Consider the following 27,869-nt stretch of genomic DNA (forward strand, 5'->3'; position numbering starts at 1 on the left):
CTTTTTCAGAAACAGGAAACAGCTCGCGGATAAACCAAGAGCGTGTGAAACGCAAACATTATACTCAGACAGAAAAGGTCGCAAAGCCCTTTCTGTCTCGTCGTCACTCTCAATCTTCGTCTCCTGCACGGCGACGAAGTCGAGGCGCCTCCTAGACAAAAGCCGGCGAAGCTGCGCCTGTTTCTGCAAAGACCTAAGGCCTCGTACGTTCAAGGTTGCGAATAGAAGTTGCTGGGACAGGGCCATTGTGACTACCAACTATTTGGACCTAATGATCTATGTGATCGGTCCTAGAGGGCAACGGTGAGGCTCCCTCCGAAACCCCACCTGGCCTTCTGGACCGTGATCGTCGGCACTTTCCTGAGTGTTTCGACGTTTTGCGGCGACGTGATTTTCTTGTGGTACTGGTCGTCTCGCTGTCTGTGCTTGATCCCGATCTGTTAGTCGCACGGTGCTTCGGAACTGAAGTATCCGCGTTACTTCGTCTGTCCTCTGCCGGCTCAGGGCACGTGTCGAGATGCTTGGGTGCATCAGATGAGTCATCTCCGTCTCCCTCATTCGCTTGCTGGGAAGCAGCTGGCTCCGTGGTAGCGGGTGCTCCTTTGGGTTGTTGCTTCTGTTGGTCATCTTTCTCTTCGCTACTTTCTTTTTTCACGGGCAGTTCTGCGATGCCATTGTGACTGTCTTTAACAGGCAGAGGGGCCTTACTGGCACAGCGGGTCTCCGCAGAAGAGGGAACGTCTCCCGTCGCGTCAAGAACCTCCGTAACGTCCATTACGTGTTCTTGCAAGCTTTCATCCCTAGACTTTGTTCTGTGTCGTAACTTATCGGCGTATGTTACGACACATTCTTCAGCTGTGTGGCCAAAGCGCCGGTAGGTTTCACAACATGGGGTTCTGCAGTTTCGACGAATGTGCCCCACCTTGTTACAGCGCAGACAAAGTGGGGGCCGGCCTGGAATTAATACGAGGCTCTGCACTCCACAAACAGGTAGTAGATGTGGAACGTCTCCCACGCTCACTCCATCGGCAAGAGTCAACACCACGTCCCGATTTAACGTACGCATCTCTTCCATCTCCGATACTCTCCAGCTTTCTGCTGATATAGACTTGACTTTCCCGTAAGCCTGGAGCGCATCTCGAATGTAGTCATCTTCCAAACGCTCAGGAAGCCACAAAAGCTTCATTTTAACTTCCGTGGGCTCAGGATCAATGACGACGCAGCGTCTACCTTTTATGGATAATTCCCCGCATGGGACTAGCTTTGATTTTGTTATCCCTGATTTGCACGTCACCATCCGCACGTGCGACATCTGAAATTGTCCGATGGAACTTATTTCCTTCCGGTCAATAACGTTCCGAAGGGCGTCTCTGAAGTCGTGGGCTCTGTACGGTCGACCACTTAAGTCAGCATGCAGGAAAACGGAGTCCACAACCAGCTTACCGCTAGGAAGACGGGGTAACACAACACGGTAGTCATTGCTGCTGGCTGAAGCCTGAGCAGCACCTCGGCCTGGGGCCGATAAATCCTTTGAAGCGGAGAACATGAGAAAAGCGATCGTTCGGAACGCCGTCTCGCTATACTAACGAGGAGACATGCAAGGCGCCAGCTAAAGCAGTATATAGACGATCTGAAAAAAAAATATACGCAAAAGCGTTCGCGCAATCTTACCCACAAGTGGAAAAAAATAGAGACAGCTACTGCGGAGGTGTATCGAGTGCGGCGCTGCGTGCGCCTACAAACAAGAAGAAAAAAAGAAACACTCCCCGTCGGGGAATCGAACCCCAGTCTCCCGCGTGACAGGCGGGGACACTGGCCACTATCATCATCATCATCCGCCTAGTTACGCCCACTGCAGGGCAAAGGCCTCTCCCATACTTCTCCAACTACCCCGGTCATGTACTAATTGTGGCCATGTTGTCCCTGCAAACGTCTTAATGTCATCTGCCCACCTAACTTTCTGCCACTATACTAACGAGGAAATATGGCGGGCATCAGTTAAAGCACTATATACACGATGGGAATAAAAGTGCAAATGTTTTCGCACAACTTCGTTCGCAAGCGCGCGAAAGATCCAGACAGATACTGCAGATAATTGTCGCGGGTGCACCTACGTGTGTCTAAAAAAAAGAAGTAAAAAATTACCGACGATTACGTTACTTCCTAATGCGAAATTTGAGCGCAGCAAATAAGCTGTTTCACCTTTTCGATAGATTGAGGCAAAGAAATCGAGCAACACATGTATGCGCTATCACAGAATTTTTTTTTTTATTTTTCACACATATTCCTTTAACAAAGACTCCACTAACAGTTCTTGACAGTCATGAAGGAAGCTTTGTGGTCGGAGAAATAGACTGATATATGTTCGACTTGGTACACCAATGCTTGATTCTCAAAGCCGAGATCTATACAAGTGCCTCGCGAGGTTGTCACAGCCGTGGGACGCGTTACGAGCGAGAGGAACGGGATGTTCTCCCGCATAAGTGTTAGGAAATTGCTGTTTGTCTTTATGTCAACATTAAAGTCCCCCACTACTAACATCGGTGTGGATCGATGGACGGTTAATGCGAGTTGCAGGAAGTGCACGACGTCTTTCGTGAGTGCGGTAGGGGCGAAGTAGGCAGCTACTACAAGCAAGCCGTTGGGCAACTTTGCGGCGCACAGTTCGCCAACTTCATGTGACGTGCCAAACATTTCGACTGGTATTGCTCGTTTAGCAGCAGCAGCAGCAGCAGCAGACGGAGGACTTCCATCGGTCGTCTCGCTCATGGCTCAGAAAGAACTGGCAGATAATTTCGCAGTGGCGAACGGCAGCGCCAATTTCGGCTCGGGCGGTGCACATATACAGATCCGCCGCCACCGATCTGGCTCTCTGATTGCCACCGCACAGGGCGAACGGCAGCGGCAATTTCGGCTCGGGCGGTGCACATATACAGATCCGCCGCCACCGATCTGGCTCTCTGATTGCCACCGCACAGGGGCTGCATTGGAGGAGGAGCGAAGAAAGGAATTAAGTTCGAGCCGGCGCTTTGACAACCGGAGACTCGCAGGAAGAGGGGGGAGGGGGGCGGCGTGTACACCCAGTGGCAAACGATGGGGGCAGAAGCGCGCGCAGCAAGCGGACAACACGATAAAGGGAGGAGGGAAGAGATAGCAGCGACTGACTGATGCCGCTGACGCCGATAGTGAGTCAACCCCAGCTGCGGAGTTGGTTTCAGGGACAACGCCGCCGATGCCGACACAAACAATATGATACCCTCGCTTCCGCAGCGCTAAGAACCAGGTCTAGCCGTGGGAAGGTGGTCACGTATTCGTCGACGTGCCGGGGCCTACGTGAAATAACCGGCGCGTCGGCAACTGAAGAGCACCCTATCCGCCACACAAGAACAGGGGGGGGGGGGGGGACCCTTTCCTCCTCTTTCTGCATGGCGGCGACGGTGTTCTATGCAGTCACGTTATCTTGACTCTCTAGCGGCGTCAGCGGCATCCAGTGGTATCAGTCGGTCGCTGCTAGCGCTGGGGGGATGAAAGGGGGGCGGAGCTGGTTACGAGGCCGACGACAACGCCGATGACGACGCGAAACCCAGGAACGGACGCCAAAGAGCTGCGCTCTAAAACATCACTCCCCGTCGGGGAATCGGACACCGGTCTCCCGCGTGACAGGCAGGGATACTGGCCACTATACTAACGAGGAGACATTCGAGGTGCCAGCTAAAGCAGTATATACACGATGGGAATAAAAGCGCAAAAGTTTTCGCACAACCTTGTTCGCAAGCGCGCGAAAGATACAGACAGATACTGCAGATAATGGACGCGGGCGCACCTACGTGTGTCTAAAAAAAAAGTAAAAACATTACTCCCCGTCGGGGAATCGAACCCCGGTCTCCCGCGTGACAGGCTGGGATACTGGCCGCTATACTAAAGAGCAGATTTTTGTTTTTCGTTATTTCCGGTCATTGGCCCGGATAAAAAATACACATTCGACAGCTAACGAGGAGGCATAGGTAGCGTTGGCTAATGCACTCTCTACACGATGGGAATGAAAGCGTAAAAGTGTTTCGCAACAACCTTACTCTCAATCGTGCGGAAGACACGGCCCGATACTGAGGATAAGTGTCGTTGGCGCAGCTACGTGTGCCTAAAATAGAGGAGCAGTAAAAAAAAAAAAAAACTCCCCGTCGGGGAATCGAACCCCGGTCTCCCGCGTGACAGGCGGGGATACTGGCCACTATACTAACGAGGATTTTTTGTTCTTTATTTCCGGATTTCGTCAATTATACGTCACACAAGAATTCGAAACACTGAATTCAACATAACTGGACACATGTCGATACATACTGAAAACGGGACTTTCAGCTCGTGCCGTGTAGCTTGGTTAGCAAGGTTTAAGCTCCAATAACTTTTCGATTATGAGCAACCATTCAGGTAGCTCGTTAGGAGCCTTTAACACATCTCTAACATATGAAATATTTTCCGCAAAATATATCTTGGCTCGCTTGGGATCCACATGCTCGTGTCTGAAATCCATTCTTGTTTTCCAGACACTGTGCATTGTAACCAACATCATAACATCATATGGCACGTCCCCTGTTTGCGCAAATGGCAAGAACCGAATTCCGAATGGCGTTAGCGGAAAATCCTTTTTAAGCATCCTCTGTAGAACGTCCCACAAGAAAATTGAATCAGAGGAATCAAAGAAAATATGTTCAATTGTTTCTGGCTTCTTACATGCCATACAATTTACACCCCAAGGTGGATAGATACCTTTTTCTTTTAACCATGGTTTAACAGGGAGCGTGCCACTGTGCTGTAAGAAGAAAAATGTTTTAGTTGACGCTCTAATAGGCATTTCTTTAACACGTTTCAATACATCCTGTTCGGGTCATAATGCATACTTTGCACGATATAAAGTGTGGGAGATAGGTGGGGTTTCTCCTCCGTACCCTTGGGACAAAGGAACGTCAACACAGTAGTGCAAACAATCACAAGGGCATTTATTGCACCTTTCATAGATCAATGCCTGCTAGCCGAGTGGCTATCCACAAAACATGCCGATGGGCGCGCGACAAATCTAGAAGTCTGACTCACCGAGTGACCGGATAGCGAGCGAATATGTTCGCCCCATGCTGGATCCCAACGCCTGGTCGTTCGCGTGTACAGTCACGCGAATCGTTGCACGTTCGAAGGCGGCCACGCGAGACAGTCTCGCAGAAGCATCGGACGGCTCCCGCGCGGACGTCCGCGCCCGCCAACGATCTCGAACCAAAGAGGACGCGCCTTGTCGCTCGGCGCCCGAGTAACCCCGCCGCGGCGCGACACTCGCGCCATCTCTCGCACCGCGCTTGTACCACTCCGAAGACCGCGGGCGCCAGGCCACGCGAGCCGTGCGGGAAAACAGCATATCAGGGGATGCGTGAGAGTCGCGCATCCCCACAAAACGTACAGGGCATAGCACATCAACTAAACCCTTATACAATTGTTTTTTGCTTACTGATAACAAATAATCCCTAGAAAAATGCACTTCAAGAAAACGAGCAGCATAAACAACTTCTTTCAAAAATCCTTTTGCCGCTACATGCGGTGCACAAAAAGAGGATACAATGTACTGTGGTAGTGCTATATATACTAACGAGGAGGCATAGGTAGCGTTCGCTAATGCACACTCTACACGATGGGAATGAAAGCGTAAAAGTGTTTCGCAACAACCTTACTCTCAATCGTGCGGAAGACACGGCCCGATACTGAGGATAAGTGTCGTTGGCGCAGCTACGTGTGCCTAAAATAGAGGAGCAGTAAAAAAAAAAAAAAAAAAACTCCCCGTCGGGGAATCGAACCCCGGTCTACCGCGTGACAGGCGGGGATACTGGCCACTATACCATAAATTTATCCATGTTACTGGTAGTGGAGTTAACTGGTCGGAGTGCCTCGGGCTGTGGCATGGATCGTGGCCAACGAAGCCAGATCTTTTTGCAAGCGTGCATTGGGTGACGACACCAGGCAAGTACTTGGGCGTCCCGCTCGATGCCTATCGTGATAGCGAGCAGTACTGGAAAGGGCAGGTCAAAGACACACGGGAGAGAGCTGAGAAGTAGAAAGGCACTAACCTTTCTATTTTTGCCAGAGCCACCGTTTGTAACCTTTTCTTTATCACCAAGCTTTGGTACGTAATGCAAGTATTGCACTGTTCACGGTCAAATGTTCAGAAGCTACACAGGATTTTCGCCGTCTTTGTCTGGGCGTCGGAATGGGAGCGCTGCAGCCGGACCAACTTGTTCCGGCGGGTAAAAGACGGGGGACTGGGATTGGGCCATCTCTTTGTACGGCAGTTGGTAAACCGGTTCTTGTTCTTTAGGGACGCAACTGACCCTTTCTTGCGCACGGTATGTGAAATGAGGCTGAGTAGACGGCTGCCAGAGTATGTGGTTTCAACCGAAGAGTTTTCGGGAGGGATTCGAGGGTTTTACAATGAAGTTGTATCGAGTGTCCGATTTCTTTCAGTGCGCTTCTCGAATGATTACCTGTCCGGTGTGAACAAAAAGAAACTGTACTGTGCTTTGTGCGATGTACTTTTTCCAGTGCCATTGTACAGGTCCTTGTACGGAGGAGGCCCAAGCAGCGATGTTTTAAAGAGAGTAAAGAAAATGCAGGTCCCGCCAAGAACCAAAACCTTCTTTTTCAAATTACACACGGAAACGTTACCAGTTAAGAAGTTTTTGGAGAGAAAAGGAGTTTATTTACCGTGGGGAACGCACTGTTTAATTTGCAAGCAGCCAGAGACAATAGATCATGTTTTTTTAATCTGTTGGGAAGGCGTGTTTTTCTGGGATGTATTGCAGAGGACACTAAAGAAAGAATTTTCACTAGACCCGTATGGCATTCGTTACTTAAGCATAGATAATGAGGACGGGGTGCCTTTTGACCTAATTATGCTCTTGGGCCTCCACTGCATTTGGCGCGCGAGAATGGCAGGATACCATGTCGATAAAGATGCGCAGCCTGCACGAATGTATTTCAGAGAACAAATGCACTGGTTTGTCGCCCTCCATAAAGCGAGAGAGGAACCACCCGAGTGGCTCCCAAGAGTAGAGCCGTTGGTGTATTTGCGCGCATTTTGATTAGACTGAGACAGTACGATACTGGTTGAATACGTGCACACACAGCAAATGTATATTGTACTTTGGTTTTCGTTACAGTGGTTACTCTCTGTTGTGAAAAGTTATGAACCAGAAACCTGGCAATAAAGAAAAAAAAAGTTAGTATAGTGGTATAAGTATATAGTAGTATAACGAGGATGGCGGTCAGAAATGCGGATGTCAACGCAAGATCGGGTATGCAAAACTTCAGTGAAAACTGTGTGTACATACGAGATGTTCTCAAAATCCAGAGGAACCCACCGGATTGGATACCTGTGCTTGATAAGCTGGCTTCTCTGAAGCCATTTTAGCTTCACACTCCAGCCATGAAAAGGCTCACGCGTCTTTTATTGTACTTTTAAAATTGTATTTATGAGTTCTGTTTTTGGAAGTGCCAAACCGGCAATAAAGAAAAAAAAATCCTCGTTAGTATAGTGGCCAGTATCCCGGCCTGTCACGCGGGAGACCAGGGTTCGATTCCCGGAAGGGGAGTAATGTTTTTACTTCTTTTTTTTTTTAGACACACGTAGGTGCACCCGCGACAATTATCTGCAGTATCTGCCTGTATCTTTCGCGCGCTTGCGAAGGAAGTCGTGCGAAAACTTTTGCACTTTTATTCCCATCGTGTATATAGTGCTTTAACTGACGCCTGCCATGTCTCCTCGTTAGTATGGTGGCCAGTATCCCTGCCTGTCACGCGGGAGACCGGTGTCCGATTCCCCGACGGGGAGTGATGTTTTAGAGCGCAGCTCTTTGGCGTCCGTTCCTGGGTTTCGCGTCGTCGTCGGCGTTGTCGTCGGCCTCGTAACCAGCTCCGCCCCCCTTTCATCCCCCCAGCGCTAGCAGCGACCGACTGATACCGCTGGATGCCGCTGACGCCGCTAGAGAGTCAAGATAACGTGACTGCATAGAACACCGTCGCCGCCATGCAGAAAGAGGAGGAAAGGGTCCCCCCCCCCCCTGTTCTTGTGTGGCGGATAGGGTGCTCTTCAGTTGCCGACGCGCCGGTTATTTCACGTAGGCCCCGGCACGTCGACGAATACGTGACCACCTTCCCACGGCTAGACCTGGTTCTTAGCGCTGCGGAAGCGAGGCTATCATATTGTTTGTGTCGGCATCGGCGGCGTTGTCCCTGAAACCAACTCCGCAGCTGGGGTTGACTCACTATCGGCGTCAGCGGCATCAGTCAGTCGCTGCTATCTCTTCCCTCCTCCCTTTATCGTGTTGTCCGCTTGCTGCGCGCACTTCTGCCCCCATCGTTTGCCGCTGGGTGTACACGCCGCCCCCCTCCCCCCTCTTCCTGCGAGTCTCCGGTTGTCAAAGCGCCGGCTCGAACTTAATTCCTTTCTTCGCTCCTCCTCCAATGCAGCCCCTGTGCGGTGGCAATCAGAGAGCCAGATCGGTGGCGGCGGATCTGTATATGTGCACCGCCCGAGCCGAAATTGCCGCTGCCGTTCGCCCTGTGCGGTGGCAATCAGAGAGCCAGATCGGTGGCGGCGGATCTGTATATGTGCACCGCCCGAGCCGAAATTGGCGCTGCCGTTCGCCACTGCGAAATTATCTGCCAGTTCTTTCTGAGCCATGAGCGAGACGACCGATGGAAGTCCTCCGTCTGCTGCTGCTGCTGCTGCTGCTAAACGAGCAATACCAGTCGAAATGTTTGGCACGTCACATGAAGTTGGCGAACTGTGCGCCGCAAAGTTGCCCAACGGCTTGCTTGTAGTAGCTGCCTACTTCGCCCCTACCGCACTCACGAAAGACGTCGTGCACTTCCTGCAACTCGCATTAACCGTCCATCGATCCACACCGATGTTAGTAGTGGGGGACTTTAATGTTGACATAAAGACAAACAGCAATTTCCTAACACTTATGCGGGAGAACATCCCGTTCCTCTCGCTCGTAACGCGTCCCACGGCTGTGACAACCTCGCGAGGCACTTGTATAGATCTCGGCTTTGAGGATCAAGCATTGGTGTACCAAGTCGAACATATATCAGTCTATTTCTCCGACCACAAAGCTTCCTTCATGACTGTCAAGAACTGTTAGTGGAGTCTTTGTTAAAGGAATATGTGTGAAAAATAAAAAAAAAAATTCTGTGATAGCGCATACATGTGTTGCTCGATTTCTTTGCCTCAATCTATCGAAAAGGTGAAACAGCTTATTTGCTGCGCTCAAATTTCGCATTAGGAAGTAACGTAATCATCGGTAATTTTTTACTTCTTTTTTTTAGACACACGTAGGTGCACCCGCGACAATTATCTGCAGTATCTGTCTAGATCTTTCGCGCGCTTGCGAACGAAGTTGTGCGAAAACATTTGCACTTTTATTCCCATCGTGTATATAGTGCTTTAACTGATGCCCGCCATATTTCCTCGTTAGTATAGTGGCAGAAAGTTAGGTGGGCAGATGACATTAAGACGTTTGCAGGGACAACATGGCCACAATTAGTACATGACCGGGGTAGTTGGAGAAGTATGGGAGAGGCCTTTGCCCTGCAGTGGGCGTAACTAGGCGGATGATGATGATGATAGTGGCCAGTGTCCCCGCCTGTCACGCGGGAGACTGGGGTTCGATTCCCCGACGGGGAGTGTTTCTTTTTTTCTTCTTGTTTGTAGGCGCACGCAGCGCCGCACTTGATACACCTCCGCAGTAGCTGTCTCTATTTTTTTCCACTTGTGGGTAAGATTGCGCGAACGCTTTTGCGTATATTTTTTTTTCAGATCGTCTATATACTGCTTTAGCTGGCGCCTTGCATGTCTCCTCGTTAGTATAGCGAGACGGCGTTCCGAACGATCGCTTTTCTCATGTTCTCCGCTTCAAAGGATTTATCGGCCCCAGGCCGAGGTGCTGCTCAGGCTTCAGCCAGCAGCAATGACTACCGTGTTGTGTTACCCCGTCTTCCTAGCGGTAAGCTGGTTGTGGACTCCGTTTTCCTGCATGCTGACTTAAGTGGTCGACCGTACAGAGCCCACGACTTCAGAGACGCCCTTCGGAACGTTATTGACCTGAAGGAAATAAGTTCCATCGGACAATTTCAGATGTCGCACGTGCGGATGGTGACGTGCAAATCAGGGATAACAAAATCAAAGCTAGTCCCATGCGGGGAATTATCCATAAAAGGTAGACGCTGCGTCGTCATTGATCCTGAGCCCACGGAAGTTAAAATGAAGCTTTTGTGGCTTCCTGAGCGTTTGGAAGATGACTACATTCGAGATGCGCTCCAGGCTTACGGGAAAGTCAAGTCTATATCAGCAGAAAGCTGGAGAGTATCGGAGATGGAAGAGATGCGTACGTTAAATCGGGACGTGGTGTTGACTCTTGCCGATGGAGTGAGCGTGGGAGACGTTCCACATCTACTACCTGTTTGTGGAGTGCAGAGCCTCGTATTAATTCCAGGCCGGCCCCCACTTTGTCTGCGCTGTAACAAGGTGGGGCACATTCGTCGAAACTGCAGAACCCCACGTTGTGAAACCTACCGGCGCTTTGGCCACACAGCTGAAGAATGTGTCGTAACATACGCCGATAAGTTACGACACAGAACAAAGCCTAGGGATGAAAGCTTGCAAGAACACGTAATGGACGTTACGGAGGTTCTTGACGCGACGGGAGACGTTCCCTCTTCTGCGGAGACCCGCTGTGCCAGTAAGGCCCCTCTGCCTGTTAAAGACAGTCACAATGGCATCGCAGAACTGCCCGTGAAAAAAGAAAGTAGCGAAGAGAAAGATGACCAACAGAAGCAACAACCCAGAGGAGCACCCGCTACCACGGAGCCAGCTGCTTCCCAGCAAGCGAATGAGGGAGCCGGAGATGACTCATCTGATGCACCCAAGCATCTCGACACGTGCCCTGAGCCGGCAGAGGACAGACGAAGTAACGCGGATACTTCAGTTCCGAAGCACCGTGCGACTAACAGATCGGGATCAAGCACAGACAGCGAGACGACCAGTACCACAAGAAAATCACGTCGCCGCAAAACGTCGAAACACTCAGGAAAGTGCCGACGATCACGGTCCAGAAGGCCAGGTGGGGTTTCGGAGGGAGCCTCACCGTTGCCCTCTAGGACCGATCACATAGATCATTAGGTCCAAATAGTTGGTAGTCACAATGGCCCTGTCCCAGCAACTTCTATTCGCAACCTTGAACGTACGAGGCCTTAGGTCTTTGCAGAAACAGGCGCAGCTTCGCCGGCTTTTGTCTAGGAGGCGCCTCGACTTCGTCGCCGTGCAGGAGACGAAGATTGAGAGTGACGACGAGACAGAAAGGGCTTTGCGACCTTTTCTGTCTGAGTATAATGTTTGCGTTTCACACGCTCTTGGTTTATCCGCGAGCTGTTTCCTGTTTCTGAAAAAGAGCCTACTTTATTCAGCACTTAGTTATCATGTCGACACTGAAGGTCGATATATATGTTGTGATTTTGTGTTGCAGGGTGTGCCATGGCGCATAGTCAACCTCTATGCATTTAATGAGATTTCAACTGTGTCTGCAAAGTGGAAGACAGAGCCCGTAATCTGTCTCGTCTCGAAGGCAGTGCGCTCCTCTTGGCAGCACTCGTTGAAGAGCATAATTTAGAGGATATAGGCGACGTTTTAGCCAATAATGATACACCTCGGTTCACTCATTTTCAAGGGGACAGCCATGCCAGACTGGATCGTGTCTATGTTTCTGGGGAAGCGTTGCCATTGTGCAGTGATTATGAAGTCAAGCATGTTTATTTTAGCGACCACAGTTTGGTCCGTTTTTCGCTTGGTTCAAAGAAGCCGTCAAGCTTCAACTGGGATCTTTGGAAATTCAATGAAAAATTGCTGCAGGACGAAATATTTATAAAAAGAATTCAAGATAGCATTCAAGAGCTGTTATTGGGTGTTCACAGTGACTGCACGGAAAGGTGGGAGTGTTTTAAGCAAGAAACAAAGTTAATTGCCATAGAAAGGTCCAGCGTTTTACACCACCAAGAAAAAAGAAATGAAATAGAATTAGAAAGTGAGCTCAACTTTTATTTAAACTTGGAAAGCATCCGTCCTGGTTGTTTCGCTAAAGAAATACAGCGAACGAAAGCACAGTTGGAACTTGTCGATAAGGAAAAATATCGGGGCGCAATCATTCGCGCACGCGCAGAACATCTATGGTGCGGAGAACAACCTACAAAGCGATCGTTTTCGGATGAAAAAAGTTATGCCTCACGAAAGGAGATAAATGCGATAACATACCGTAATGAAATAGTACGTGATAAGAAAACCATCCAACTTGCCTTTGTAGAATATTACAGCGAACTCTTAGGACATGAAATGCAATGCGAACAGGGGTTCGAAAATGAATTCTTACACCTTTTGCCAAGTCTAGATGATGAACAACGAAATAGATTAGAAATGCCAATAAGCATCAAGGAAATAGAGCAGGCTATAGATGACCTGAGCCCTGGGAAAACGCCAGGACCTGATGGACTGGGTGGATCATTCTATAAAGCTTTCAAAACAGATATAGCTGCAGCTCTTTATTACGTTATCACAGAAGCCTATGAAAAGCGGGTACTGCCACCGTCGTTTCGCGAGAGTCATATTGTCCTGATACCCAAAACTACTGATCCCTCATCACTCCTATCCGTGCGAGCCTACCGACCAATCAGCTTAACAAACTCAGACTATAGGATATACACTAAAGTTTTGGGCAGAAGGCTACAGAGTATAATAACACGATTGATAGGGCCACATCAAACATGTGGCATTAAGGGGAGGTCAATAACTACAAACGTACACGTAGCAAGAACAGTACTTGAGCATTGTGACGACTTTTCTGGTAGGGTGGCCATGTTACAATTGGACCTAGAAAAAGCTTTCGATAGAGTGACACACACAATTCTTTTCAATGTTTTGGAGCACGTGAATGTGGGAACAATCTTAACAGAAGGGATCAGAATGTGCTATGCAGGCGTTTCCACAAAGGTAATCGTTGGTAGAACACTCTCTCCCAGCATTGCCGTCAGGTCTTCCGTAAGACAGGGATGTGGTTTATCGCCTCTACTGTTTGCCCTATATCTCGAGCCACTGTGTCTAAAGATAATAAAAGAGAGCCATGTCCGGGGTTTTAGGGTCGGTTACAGTGAGGTAAAATTGTTAGCATACGCGGATGACGTCGCTGTTTTTTGTGATGACAAGCAAAGTGTAAGCAATACCGTTAATGTTGTGACAAAGTATTGTAAAATGACGGGGAGTGCGATTAATTGGGGCAAGTCGATTGGGACATGGTATGGACAATGGGAAGACACGCCTTCACTTTTTGAAAAAATGCAGTGGACGAATATGCCTACCAAGTACCTTGGGGTACCTCTGTAACACCACCAGGACACCAAAGATTATTGGCAAGGAGAGGTCGCAGAAATTAAGGCGAAAACGGCAAGGATGGGTGGGAGAGAACTATCAATATTCACAAAAGCAACAGTGTGTAATGTGTTTTTAGTGGCCAAAATTTGGTATGTTTTACAAGCATTGTGCGCATCAAGAGTCAGCATACAAAGAATACACCGGCAGTTTGCCATCTTCATTTGGGGTTCCGTTTGGGAGCGCTCTAGTCGCACTAATTTGTTCAGAACAGTGAAAAGTGGAGGCCTAGGGTTGGTTCATCTCTTTTTAAGACAAGTCGTGTCGAGATTTTTGTTCCTACGTGATCAGAGAGATACATTCTTGTGCACAGTCCTTCAAAGACGTTTGAGCAACGCGTTGCCTCAATTCGTTGTGTCCTCCGATTACAGCACAGGACCTAGGCTCAGAGGCTTCCTGCGAGAAGTCGTATTGGCCTTTGACTTCCTACATACGCGCTTTTCATTGAATTACCTTGCATCTGTTAAACGCAAAAGACTGTACAAAGATTTACTTGATGTATCATTGCCTGTGCCTGTCTATCGTTCTATGTACCGCGTTGAATCCAGAGGAAGAAACGTGCTCAAGCGAGTGAAGCGGATGCCGATACGGTCATCCACAAAAACATTTTTCTTCCATTTACACAGTGGAACGCTCCCAGTGAAGCCATGGCTAAGAGAAAGGGGAATCTTTGTGCCGTGGTCAGTAAACTGCTCAAGATGCAGGCAACCAGAGACGATTGAGCATATCTTTCTTGATTGTTCAGATGCAATGTTCTTGTGGGACATCCTACAAAGAACGTTAAAAAAGGAATTACCGATAACACCGTACGGCATCCGCTTCTTGCCAACTGAGAACGCAGATATGCCATGTGACATGTTTATGGCAATATGTTTACATAGCCTGTGGAAAACAAGAATGGATGAGCGTCATGAGAGGCTTGTTATTCATCCTGCGAGAGAGCATTTCATTGAAAGCGTGCTATATTTGCGTGAAGCTTATAAAACGAGAACAGAACCACCCGAATGGATGCATATATTGGATGAACTAGCGGTAATCAAGTGTTTTTAACTATTCGCAACGGCCCAAGACGGTCATTGCTTTTACCATTATGAAGTGTATCTGTTTATGCCGTATGTGTATGTCGAAGACCGGCAATAAAGAAAAAAAAAAAAAATCCTCGTTAGTATAGTGGCCAGTATCCCCGCCTGTCACGCGGAAGACCGGGGTTCGATTCCCCGACGGGGAGTAATATTTTTACTTCTTTTTTTTTTTCAGACAGACGTAGGTGCACCCGCGACAATTATCTGCAGAATCTGTCTGTTTCTTTCGCGGGCTTGCGAGCAAAGTTGTGCGAAAACGTTTGCACTGTTATTCCCATCGTGGATATAGTGCTTTAACTGACGCCGGGCATGTCTCCTCGTTAGTATAGTGGCCAGTATCCCCGCCTGTCACGCGGGAGACCGGGGTTCGATTCCCCGACGGGGAGTAATATTTTTACTTCTTTTTTTTTTTCAGACAGACGTAGGTGCACCCACGACAATTATCTGCAGAATCTGTCTGTTTCTTTCGCGGGCTTGCGAGCAAAGTTGTGCGAAAACGTTTGCACTGTTATTCCCATCGTGGATATAGTGCTTTAACTGACGCCGGGCATGTCTCCTCGTTAGTATAGTGGCCAGTATCCCCGCCTGTCACGCGGGAGACCGGGGTTCGATTCCCCGACGGGGAGTAATATTTTTACTTCTTTTTTTTTTCAGACAGACGTAGGTGCACCCGCGACAATTATCTGCAGAATCTGTCTGTTTCTTTCGCGGGCTTGCGAGCAAGGTTGTGCGAAAACGTTTGCACTGTTATTCCCATCGTGGATATAGTGCTTTAACTGACGCCGGGCATGTCTCCTCGTTAGTATAGTGGCCAGTATCCCCGCCTGTCACGCGGGAGACCGGGGTTCGATTCCCCGACGGGGAGTAATATTTTTACTTCTTTTTTTTTTCAGACAGACGTAGGTGCACCCGCGACAATTATCTGCAGAATCTGTCTGTTTCTTTCGCGGGCTTGCGAGCAAGGTTGTGCGAAAACGTTTGCACTGTTATTCCCATCGTGGATATAGTGCTTTAACTGACGCCGGGCATGTCTCCTCGTTAGTATAGTGGCCAGTATCCCCGCCTGTCACGCGGGAGACCGGGGTTCGATTCCCCGACGGGGAGTAATATTTTTACTTCTTTTTTTTTTTCAGACAGACGTAGGTGCACCCGCGACAATTATCTGCAGAATCTGTCTGTTTCTTTCGCGGGCTTGCGAGCAAGGTTGTGCGAAAACGTTTGCACTGTTATTCCCATCGTGGATATAGTGCTTTAACTGACGCCGGGCATGTCTCCTCGTTAGTATAGTGGCCAGTATCCCCGCCTGTCACGCGGAAGACCGGGGTTCGATTCCCCGACGGGGTGCAATATTTTTACTTCTTTTTTTTTTTAGACACACGCCTGGCATGTCTCCTCGTTAGTATAGTGGCTAGTGTCCCGGATTCCACTTCCAGGAGCCGAGGCGAACGGACGTGCTATCATGTGCTCCGAAGGAACGGTATCAGCGGCCCATCTTGGCCGCGGAAACAGGAATGTTGATGAAGACAACCAGGATTACCAAGTGATGCTGCCCCAACTGCCGAAAGGTCGGATTGTTTTTAATACAGTTTTCTTGCATGGCGATATCCGTGATCGGCCGTACAGAGTTGAGAACTACCGTGACGCCCTGGCCAGCTTGAAAGTGCTCGCCGAGGTTTTCGCCTTGGGAGCCTTCCAAATGAACCACGTGTTGGCCGTAACATTTAAGAGCAAACTGCTAACCGCTGCAACAATTACTGTCAAGGGTCGGCGATGCCTGGTGGTTGATCCCAACAACCAAGACTTACGCCTTAAAATGCACTGGGTCCTCCATAACGTCAGCGATGAAGATGTACGCGAGGCCTTAGCGCCGTACGGCGAAGTTACGGAAGTTTCACGAGAGCGCTGGCGCGCTCAGGGCGTGACAGAAAAGGGCTCCACTACGCGTCTGGTGAACCTCAAGTTGAAGCCTGGTGTTAAAAGTGATGATATCCCGCTCCAGCTGCGTGTCGCCGGAGAGCCTGTTTTATTAATGGTGCCTGGAAGGCCACCGCTTTGTTTGCGCTGCCAGGGAAAAGGACACGTTAGCAGAGAGTGCCGGGTGCCACGATGCTCGCGCTGCAAACGTTTCGGTCATGACGAAAGTCAGTGTGCGCCTACATACGCGAACGTCACAGGGCCCATAAGGAGTACTGACTCTTCTGAGCTCGTCATGGACGAGGCAGAAGCTGAGGAAACGGCGGCAGTAGAAAGCACGAAGTTGGAACCACAACCAACGCCCCCGGCCACGGTCCCCGCCCCCTTGCAGCGGGCCGTTACTTCGTTGCCTAGCGAGCAGCAGCCACCGCAAGAAAGGCAGCCTGACCTGTCAAAGGACGCGCTGCACCGGTCGAAAGAAGGCAATGAAGGCTCAGCAGCAACGACGGATCGCAACGCGCCGAGCGCAATGGAGACCGACGTGACTACATCGTCGAATAAGCGGGCGCACATCGAGACGGTGAAAGTCGACGACCCGAATGGTGGCCTGAATGCCGAGGAGCCGCCTGCGAAAGCGGCACGGGTACGTCGCTCACCATTCAGGTCGAAGCCCATCGTTCCCCTGGATAAACGCGAGGCGGACAAGGCGCCGAAGTAGGCGCTCGGGTCTGCACTTCACGGGTGCCTGTACAACATGTCGCGTAAGACTTTTAAGCACACGGACGGCAATGAATTGTCGCGCTGCAACCATCCGTTGAAGAAGCTGCAGATGTGCCAGACATAACACTGCAAGGAATGGCCGACTGCAATGAAACGAATGCTGTGTGGTCATGTACAGAGGTGAGCGCTGTGCGACCCATTTGCTCCTCACATAATATGCACGGTGAAACTGAAAAGCCAATGCGAGTAGCCACACTGAATGTCAGGGGCTTAGCGGCCCGGAGAAGGCAGTACCAAGTGAGCCGCCTGTTTTCTGAAAATGACTTAGATCTAGTCGCAGTGCAAGAAACTAAAATCGAAAGTGAGGATCAGACGGCCCGCATGGTGGAAACCTTTCGAACGCGCTACAATGTTTGTATTTGTCATGCTGTGGGCACATCTGGTGGTTGCGCGATATTCATTCGTAATAACATAGTCATCTCGGATGTGAGCATTGTTGTATCGGAAGCAGGACGCTTGCTTATTATAGACTTTTTATTTTCTGGTCTGCCTTGAGAGTGATCTGTGTTTATGCACCGAATAGCGAGACTGAGCGCGTAGCCTTCTTCGAAAGAATCGAGTGTTATTTGCAGTGTTCGAAACGTATTGTTATGCTTGGTGATTTTAATTGTGTGCTGATGGCAGAGGACAGAGCTAAAGTTGTACCTAGCCGCGACAAAAGTGCGAAGGTACTGGATGCACTAATCCGCAAGAATGATTTGGAGGACCTGGGATGGCTGCTTTCGAATGGAAATCAACCCGTTTTCACACACTTCCAGCGTGGAAGCAGTGCGCGGCTCGATAGAGTACGCCACGGTTGACTTTGTGAGCATGTGCACTAAGTATGAATTAAAGCATGTCTCTTTTAGTGATCACAGTCTTGTAATGGTCACACTTGGTGGCAAGAAAAAGAAAACGCAAATCAACTGGCAGTTATGGAAGTTTAATGTTAAGCTACTGGGTGACGATATATTTAACGAAAAAGTAAAGAAAGAAATAGAAAGCATGGCCGGCATTGCAGCAAAGTCCCGTGCGGCTGAATGGGACCAATTCAAGAACGAAGTCAAACTGACAGCTATTGAAAGGGGAACACTGCTCCGTCATAAAGAAAGAAAAAAAACCGAGGAATTGCAATGCCAGCTTGATTTTATGATCAGCATGGAAGTCTCAAATCCCGCGATATACGGTAAAGATATACGTGAAGTTATGGGGAAGCTCGAGGCTATGGACGTCGAAAAGTATCGTTCAGCAGTAATAAGGGCGCGAGCCGAGAAGATCTGGATGGGCGAAACTCCTAATAAGCGCGCATTGTGTGACGAAAGGAGATACGCAACACAATATGAAATCCGAGAAATTACGTATCTGAACAATATTACCAGCGACATTAAAGAAATTGAACGTGCATTTGTCGAGCGCTATAGGTGTAGAAAGAAGCGGGAGCATTCTGTTGGGTCGGGATACCCTTGATTTAATGCCAAGGTTAGATGGTGATACTCGAGCGCTTTTGGAGAAACCCATTAGCGTAGACGAAATAAAACAGGCGATAACTGAACTAACACTGGGGAAGACACCTGGGCCAGACGGCCTCGGTGCCGCATTCTACAAAGCGTATGCCGATGAACTGGCGCCCATTTTACATGCGGTCATCACGGAAGCGTACGAAACGAAAGAAATGCCGCTTTCTTTTCGTGCTGCTCACGTGGTGCTGATTCCAGAAACTGACGACCACGCTACGCCGCTATCTGTCGGTGCGTACCGTCCGATAACGCTCACGAACACCGACTACAAAGTTTATATGAAAGTGTTGGCAAAACGACTGCAGAGCGTCATCAAATTTCTTGTTGGACCACACCAAACATGTGGCATAAAAGGTCGCTCTATCTGTACAAATGTGCATGTAGCCCGTAGTATTCTTGAGTGCTGTGAGATTTTTGGCGGGCGGGTCGCCATGTTGCAGCTAGATTTAGCAAAGGCATTCGATCGTGTGTCGCGTGAAGCTCTTTTTTGTATCCTTGAACATGCTAGCATAGGCACAGTCATACTCGATGGCCTAAAAATGATATACAATGACTGCATGGTAAACATCGTGCTGAATAAGACACTAACAGACAACATTAAACTCAGATCATCAGTGAGGCAAGGTTGTCCATTGTCACCGCTGATCTTTGCAATTTATTTAGAGCCTTTCTGTTTATCTCTAATAAGCAATGGAAAAATCAATGGTTATAAAGTTGAATCGTCGCATGTTAAAGTGCTTGCATTTGCTGATGACGTCGCAATCTTTTGTACAGATCGCCAAAGTGTACTAGAGGCGAGGCGATAAGCGAAGCTAAAAGATATTGCAGGCAAACCGGCTGCGAGATCAGTTGGGAGAAGTGCATCGGGTTTTGGCACGGAAGCTGGGACATCACGCCGTCTGCCTTTGCAAATTTACAATGGACCGTGTCTCCTCCGAAATATTTCGGGGTGCCGCTTGAGCACTACGAGAGTACCGTGCAATACTGGGAGGATGAGACGTCGCGTGCAAAAGAGAAAACCGGAGGATGGAAAGGTCGTGAGTTATCAATGTTTGTAAAGGCAACTGTTTGTAATTTATTTTTAATTGCCAAAGTGTGGTATGTCCTCCAATTTTTGTCGATGACCCGTGTGAATGTACAGAAAATGCACAGAGTATTTGCTGTTTTTATCTGGGGTCCCACTTGGGAAAGGGTCAGCCGAACCAACTTGTTTCGTCCTGTTCGAGATGGTGGTCTTGGATTGTCGCCTTTGTTCTTAGGACAGATTGTTTCTCATTTTGTCTTCTTACGAGATCAAAGTGATTCATTCTTGCGTACGATGATCTAGGTCCGTTTGAAAAGCATTTTGCCTGAATTTATTGTCTCTAGTGCACAGCCTGTAAACTATCGGCTTAAAGGCTACTCGCGAGAGGTAGTCGACTCCCTTCGAATACTAAAAGCTCGGTTTTCCGTTCAGTACCTGAGCATGGTAACAAGAAAGAAACTTTACAAGGATTTAGTTGAAGTTATGATGCCAGTCTTTGTACCGGATGAAATACTATGCAGGCCCAGGACATGATGTTTTGAAAAGAGTCAAAAAGATGCCTGTGAGAGCAAGCGTAAAGTCGTTCTTCTTTAAATTGCATACATCTACCCTTCCGGTCAAAACATGGATAGCCGACAAAGGAATATTTGTACTATGGACGACAAACTGTGCGCTATGTAACAAGCCGGAGACACTTGAGCACGCCTTCATTGAGTGCTGGGATGCAATATTTTATTGGGACGTCTTGCAAAGTACTCTTAAAAAGGAACTGCCGATAACAGCACAGGGTATACGTTTGTTGCCGGTAGACAGCGATCAGGGCTTACCGTACTATATGATAATGCTCCTGGGCCTCCATAGTCTTTGGAAGACACGGATGGCGGTCACCCACGGTGATGTGAATGTGCGCTCAGCACGAGAAAATTTTATTGAGAGGATTATTTTCACACGTGAGATATATCGTGTACAGGCAGATCCGCCTGACTGGTTGGGTATTCTTGATGATTTGGTGAATTTCAAGAAATTTTAGCTTATCACCTTGGTCCAAGTAGACCAACGTGTTTTTATATATGTATGTCATTATGTGAATAAAGAAAAAAAAATAGTGGCCAGTATCCCCGCCTGTCACGCGGGAGACCGGGGTTCGATTCCCCGACGGGGAGTAATGTTTTTTACAACTTTTTTTTTAGACACACTTAGGTGCGCCCGCGACAATTATCTGCAGTATCTGTTTGTATCTTTCGCGCGCTTGCGAGTAAGGTTGTGCGAAAACGTTTGCGCTTTTATTCCCATCGTGTACATAGTGCTTTAACTGACGCCTCCCGTGTCTCCTCGTTAGTATAGTGGCCTGTCACGCGGGAGACCGGGGTTCCATTGATTTTCCATTTCCGGCCACCGAAGCGAACGGTTGTGCGATGACGAGCTCCGTTGGGGCGGCTACAGCGGCTATTGCCAGCCGCGGCAACAGGAACTTTTCATCTGAAGAAGGCTACGAGTTGATTTTGCCGAATTTGCCAACAGGTCGTTTTGTTGTTAATACAGTTTTTCTTCACGGAGATGTTCAAGCGCGGCCTTACCGAGTGGAAGATTTTCGCGACGCGTTGTCTGGTTTATCGCTGCTTCCTGAAGTGATCGCCTTAGGGGCGTATCCGATGAGCCACGTGTGGGCCGTAACTTTCAGTAATGCCGAAGCCGTGAAGAAGTTACTCGCCGCGAGCGAATTGAAGGTCAAGGGCCGGCGCTGCGTCGTCATTGATCCTGGAAACCAAGATGTAAGGATGAAAGTGCACTGGCTGTTGCACAACGTTCCAGATGATGACGTGCGGGTGGCCTTCCTTCCTTATGGAAAAGTGACAGAAATTAGCAGAGAGTGGTGGCGAGTACACGGAATCACTGACGAGGGGTCCACAACCAGGTTGGTGTCCATGCGTCTCAAGGTAGGCGTTAAGCTGGAAGATCTACCACACCAGCTGAACGTCGCAGGTGAACAAGCTTTGGTGGTCGTATCAGGCCGTGCGCCGATGTGCCTGCGCTGTCATGCAACGGGGCACATTCGCCGCGACTGCCGGGTTCCAAAATGCAGTGCCTGCCGTAGATTCGGACATGAAGAAGGTCAATGCCCTAAGACGTACGCCAGCGTCGCCGGGCCTACGAGTGGCGAGGATTCATCCGAACTTCTCATGGATGAAAACGACGCTGAAGAAGCTTCGAAGCCGTCAAAGGACACCACAGTCCGCAAAATGGTAACGCTGGCAGCCAACAAACCCCTTTTGGAGGAAAGGCGTCAACCAACAGAGCGCGAACGGGATACCAAAGACCAGGCCGTGGAAAAAGCCATCACATCGAAGGACGCCTGTCAACCTACCAGCGAGGATACAAAAGGGGAAGAAACCCAAGAGACCTGCATGGACGTCGTCGAAAGCGTCAGTGGACAGCCCACCAAGCGGCCATTGGAGGAGAGCGTCGAGAAAGCAGACAATGGAGTTGAAGAGACAGAACCACCGCCGAAGGGACTTGGCATAAGACGGTCTTTATTCAAGCAGAGGCCGAATTTTTCCGCTGAGCGGCGGCCGGTGGAAAAACCTCCGTCTTGACGCCGACTCTCCGCGCAGCGCAACCTTTGGGGTCTTCGGGAAGACGTGGGGACTCTGAGCGAACTCACTTGCAAGTGTCGTGAAGCCTACCGGTTAGAAGATGCCTATAGCGCACATTGTACTGCATACGTGATGTGTCTGCAAGGTTCATCTTCGCTGTAAGTGTTATACTATGCTAACTAATTTTTCAGATTGTAAAGGGGTACTGTTATGCGATCATTTTGCAGAACATATAAAAAGAAATGGCTTTAAAATCAGGCACAGCACTACGCATAGCGACGATAAATATCAGAGGTCTGGCGTCTAGGAGACGACAGTACCAGCTTAGTCGCCCGCTATTAGAAAATGAGCTGGATATCGTAGCAGTTCAAGAGACAAAGGTAGAAACGCAGGAACAAAGTGATCGCATGGTATCACCTTTTAGAAATCGGTACAATCTTGCCATAAGTCATGCAGTAGGTTTGTCAGCAGGTTGTGCTCTATTTCTTCGAAATTCTATTGGGATTGTTGAGGAATCTGTGAATGTCAGTCAATATTGTTTGTGATTTCACCTTCGCAATGAAAAATTGGAGGGTTATTAACGTGTACGCACCAAACAAGGAACATGACCGGCGAGTGTTCTTTGAGGAAGTGGAAAAACACCTGCTATGCGATAAGCTGGTCATATTACTGGGTGATTTCAACTGTGTTTGTGAACCAGAAGATAGAGTGAACAAACGACCTATTCGAGATAAAAGTGCAATATTTTTAAGCGCAATAGTGGGTGAACACGAATTATATGACGTGCGGTCTTTGTTTTCATGTAACTTCCCCCAGTTCACTCATTTTCAAGGAAATAGCCACGCTAGACTAGATAGAGCTTATATATCGACAGCTCTTGTACCTTTGTGCAGTAATTACACAGTCAATCATGTTTCTTTCAGCGACCACAGCTTAGTCTCTTTCTCGCTTGGAGCAGAAAAAAGAAAAAGTACATTTACTTGCCAGCTCTGGAAACTGAATGACAATCTATTGGATGACAAACCTTTCGTAGAGTACGCAATGGAAAACCTTAATGATTTACTTGAAGATCACCAGAACATAATTGGCAGATGGGAGCGTTTCAAAGAAAAAATAAAGATTAAGGCGATAGAACGGGCTTCTGCACTTAAGCACAGTAAAATTAAACACGAAAAAGAACTGCAAGCCCAGTTAGACTTCTTGATCAGCCAAGAAAGTGTTACCCCCGGCCTGCGCAGTAAAGAAATTCGAGACGTCAAGCGACAACTTGAGCTCATCGATGTCGAAAATTATGGAGGAGCAGTGATACGGGCTCGTGCAGAGCATTTGTGGATGGGTGAAACGCCCAACAAACGCGCCCTTACTGACGAGAAAAGATACGCGACCAAAAAATAAATCAAAGAAATAAGGTACCGAGGTGCAGTCAAAGATAAGAAAAGTGATATAGAAGATGCTTTCGTAGAGCACTTTCGGAAATTGTTCGGTGAAAGGAAAGAAGTAAACAAGGGATTTGGAAACGCTTTTCTTCCACTTATGCCGCAACTAGATGAGAATGCAAAATCAGTCCTAGAAGCCTCAATTACATTAACAGAAATTGAAAAATCAATCGATGATTTGAACCCCGGAAAGTCGCCCGGTCCCGATGGACTGGGTTCAGCGTTTTATAAGAAATTTAAAACTCCTATAGTTAAAGTATTGCATGCGGTAATACAAGAGGCATATGACGTAGGAGAGCTTCCCCTCTCCTTCCGTCAATCACATATCATTCTCATTCCTAAAACGGACGACCGACTTAAGCAATTATTGGTAGGTTCTTACCGGCCAAAAACCCTCTCTAACATTGATTATAAGATATTCATGAAGGTCTTGGCAAGAAGACTACAAGGTTTTATTAAAGATATAGTCGGACCACACCAGACGTGCGGAATTAAAGGTAGGAGCATAACAACGAACATTCATATAGCAAGAAATATTTTAGTGTTGTGATGTTTTTTCCAACCACGTGGCAATGCTCCAAATAGATCTGGAAAAAGCTTTTGACCTTGTTAAGCATGAAATATTGTTTGCCTTTATGGAATATGTAAATGTAGGGAAAATAATACTGGAAGGTGTAAAAATGTCGTACACTGGATGCTCTGCCTCAATTATAGTTAACAAACAAGTCAGCAAAAGCATCCATGTCGTCTCTTCAGTGAAACAAGGGTGTCTTCTGTCGTCACTACTTTTTAGCAATTATTTAGAGCCATTTTGTTTAAAGATTATTCAAAATGAGGAAATAAGAGGCTTTCGTATTATGGCTTGTGAAGACAAAATATTATCTTACGCCGACGACATAGCTGTTTTCTGTACCGATAGAGAAAGTGTAACAAATACGATAAAAGATGCCACAGCTTTCTGTCAATACACAGGGAGCAGAATAAACTGGAATAAATGTCAGGGTTTCTGGCATGGTGAATGGGATAGTGTGCCTGTCACGTACGCCAACATTCAGTGGACGACTACTCCAAGTAAATACCTAGGCGTACCACTACAACATTACAAGGATACACAAGAATACTGGAAAGAACATACAGACAAGGCTCGAGAGAAAACACAAAAATGGGGAGGACGAGACCTATCAATGTTTTCCCGTGCCACAGTGTGTAACATTTTTATTATTGCTCGAGTATGGTATGTTTTGCGAGCGTTGCACATGTCGCGCATGAGTATTCAACGTCTGCATAGAGTGTTGGCTGTCTTTGTATGGAACTCGTCATGGGAAAGGATGAGCCGCACAAATTTGTTCATTCCAGTGCGATCGGGAGGACTGGGTTCGATTCATTTGTTCGTGAGACAAATTGTCTCTAGGTTCGTATATTATCGCAATCAAAGAAATCCTTTTTTAAGAAGTGTTATGCAAGTGAGATTGGCGAACGCATTGCCAGATGTCATTGTGTCATCATGCGCCCATATGCAACGCAATGTTCGCGGATGTATGCATGAAATTGTTGTGGCTGTCCAGTTTCTAAAAGTAAGATTTTCAATGGAATATCTCAGCGAGGTCAAGAGAAAACACCTCTACAAAGACCTAATTGATGTGATGATGCCTGTTCCCTTGTATCGAAGGATGTACAATCCTGGGCCAGGCAGCAATGTGTTAAAAAGGGTTAAAAGAATGACTATCCGATCGTCAGTCAAAATTTTCTTTTTCATGCTCCATAGTGGCACACTTTCTACAATACCGTGGCTAAAGGAAAAAGGGTTGTTGGTACCATAGTCGATAGACTGTGTAATATGCAAAAGGCCTGAAACAATCGAGCACATGTTTCTCGATTGTTGCGATGCCGTATTCCTATGGGACATCTTGCAAAGAACCCTGAAAAAGGAACTGCCGCTCACACCCTACGGCATTCGATTTCTTCCGGTCGAAAGCGAAGGTGTGCCGTACGATATGCTGATGATTCTAGTAATGCACAGTGTTTGGAAAACCAGAATGTCAGTGCGTAATGCGGACGTCAATGCGAGGTCAGCCCGGGACAACCTCAACGAAAGCATCGCATATTTACAAGATGTGTACAAACAGAAGGAAGAAAAGCCAGATTGGTGTGTTTATCTCGACAAACTGCTGACCGTAAAGCGTTTTTAACCCAATATGCTAGCCAGACACAAGCTAGCATATTTAATGTGATGTTATGATGTTGTTTTTCCACTGTATTGTGCCATGTTGGCAATAAAGAAAAAAAAAGTATCTGTCTGTATCTTTCGCGCGCTTGCAAACGAAGTTGTGCGAAAACTTTTGCACTTTTATTCCCATCGTGTATAGAGTGCTTTAACTGACGCCTGCCATGTCTCCTCATTAGTATAGTGGCATTCTACTTCTTGACGCGCTAGCGAACGGACGCAGGATCATGAGCTCCGCTGGAGCGGCGTTTGCGGCCCTTGCCGGCCGCGGAAACAGGAGCAGCGTCGAAGACGAAAAGGACTATGAAATCGTGCTGCCTACTCTGCCCACCGGTCGTGTTGTTTTAAACACGTTGTTTTTGCACGGCGACGTGCGGGTGAGGCCCTACAGGGTCGAAGATTTTCGAGACGCCCTCGCCAACGCTGGTGTGCTCCCCGAAGTCGTGGCGTTGGGAGCGTAGCAGATCAACCATGTGTGGGCGGTGACGTTCAACAGCGTGAAAGCCACAAGGAAACTGGCTGCTTTCAAGGAGCTGCAAGTTAAAGGCCGCCGCTGCATTGTTATTGACCCTGAGGACCAGCAGGTTAAACTGCGGCTGCATTGGATGCTCCACGGAGTGCAAGATGAAGACATCCGGACTGCTTTTGCGGCGTTCGGGAACGTAACCGAGGTGACGCGGGAGCGTTGGCGCGTCCAAGGCATGAGAGAGAAGGGTTCAACCACGAGAACCGTGCTGCTCAAGCTCAAGCCGGGAATGAAAGTGGACGACCTGCCCCACCAGGTTCGAGTCGCCGGTGAGTTGGCCCTTGTGGTGGTACCCGGGAGGCCGATGCAGTGCCTGCGCTGCCATGGCACGGGCCATGTTCGCCGTGACTGCAAGGTGCCCCGGTGCTCGATGTGCAGACGCTACGGACACGCGGACGCTGACTGCGTCCGTACCTACACGTCGGCTACCGGGCTGGGAAAGACGGACGAGAACGCGGAACTCATGGACGTCGTTGAAGCCGAGGATGCAGCGAGGGGAACGGACGAGGCGGGCAAGCAGACGGGGCCACTTGACTCGTCAGCGTTTACCGGCGGAGACGCCCTCACTGGGGACGGTTCAGCGAGTCAACAACCAGCGGATGAATTGACTAGGTCAAACAAGACAACCGGAAAGGATGGGGAGAACACTCCGGAGCCCAAGGTCGTCGAGCCCAAGGGTCCGAACGAGCTGCAATCGGACAAGAGTGATGCACGCACGCCGACCGGCGTCTCCGCTGCGGCGAAGCGTTCCCACGCCCGAACCAGCGCAAACGGTGACCAGACGGCTATGCCTGGAGCCGAGGAGCCCCCGGCAAAGGCGCCGCAAGGCCGGCGTTCATCGTTTCGGCCGCGCCCTAACGTTCCGGTAGACAAGCGTGCCGGAAATTCGGAGTCCCTAGGACACGCTCATGTTCTTCCGCCGGACCGCACTGGCGGCGATGGCGGCGTCTAGCCTCGTGCTAGACGCGAGAGGTAAGCACCACAAGCTAGCATATTTCTCTTGCCCTATTGTTAAAATGGCTCCAACGTGTCCGTTGAAAGTCGCCACTCTAAATGTTCGAGGACTGGCAGGGAAAAGAAAGCAAGGCCAACTTTACCGGCTTTTAACGGAGCACGACATTGATGTGCTAGCCGTGCAGGAGACGGAAGTCGATGGTGAAGAAGAGACCGGCATTATGGTGCGGCGTTTCACGTCTAGGTTTTTTGCCGTAGTCAGTCATGCGGTGGGCACATCCGCTGGCTGTGTCCTTTTTGTTAAGAAGTTGCCGGGGCTAGAGGTGCATGCA

At 48.7% G+C, this 27,869-nt stretch overlaps 1 protein-coding gene and 6 non-coding genes across 7 annotated transcripts; 6 read left to right on the forward strand and 1 right to left on the reverse strand.

The window, feature by feature from the left end:
* Positions 1 to 4,171: 4,171 nt before the first annotated feature.
* TRNAD-GUC (transfer RNA aspartic acid (anticodon GUC)) lies at positions 4,172 to 4,243 on the reverse strand. Its single transcript has one exon. It is a non-coding gene; the product is annotated as a tRNA-Asp (tRNA).
* Positions 4,244 to 14,663: 10,420 nt separating this feature from the next.
* On the forward strand, positions 14,664 to 14,735 carry TRNAD-GUC (transfer RNA aspartic acid (anticodon GUC)). The gene has a single exon. It is a non-coding gene; the product is annotated as a tRNA-Asp (tRNA).
* Positions 14,736 to 14,903: 168 nt separating this feature from the next.
* Positions 14,904 to 14,975, forward strand: TRNAD-GUC (transfer RNA aspartic acid (anticodon GUC)). The gene has a single exon. It is a non-coding gene; the product is annotated as a tRNA-Asp (tRNA).
* Positions 14,976 to 15,143: 168 nt separating this feature from the next.
* TRNAD-GUC (transfer RNA aspartic acid (anticodon GUC)) lies at positions 15,144 to 15,215 on the forward strand. The gene has a single exon. It is a non-coding gene; the product is annotated as a tRNA-Asp (tRNA).
* Positions 15,216 to 15,382: 167 nt separating this feature from the next.
* TRNAD-GUC (transfer RNA aspartic acid (anticodon GUC)) lies at positions 15,383 to 15,454 on the forward strand. The gene has a single exon. It is a non-coding gene; the product is annotated as a tRNA-Asp (tRNA).
* Positions 15,455 to 15,621: 167 nt separating this feature from the next.
* TRNAD-GUC (transfer RNA aspartic acid (anticodon GUC)) lies at positions 15,622 to 15,693 on the forward strand. Its single transcript has one exon. It is a non-coding gene; the product is annotated as a tRNA-Asp (tRNA).
* Positions 15,694 to 21,218: 5,525 nt separating this feature from the next.
* LOC126529378 (uncharacterized) lies at positions 21,219 to 22,397 on the forward strand. The gene has a single exon (XM_050176978.1). It carries the CDS (start codon positions 21,219 to 21,221, stop codon positions 22,395 to 22,397), a length of 1,179 nt encoding a protein of 392 aa, XP_050032935.1.
* The last annotated feature ends 5,472 nt before the right edge of the window (positions 22,398 to 27,869 follow it).

This window comes from Dermacentor andersoni, chromosome 4 (assembly GCF_023375885.2).
Source record: "Dermacentor andersoni chromosome 4, qqDerAnde1_hic_scaffold, whole genome shotgun sequence".
NCBI lineage: Eukaryota > Metazoa > Arthropoda > Arachnida > Ixodida > Ixodidae > Dermacentor > Dermacentor andersoni.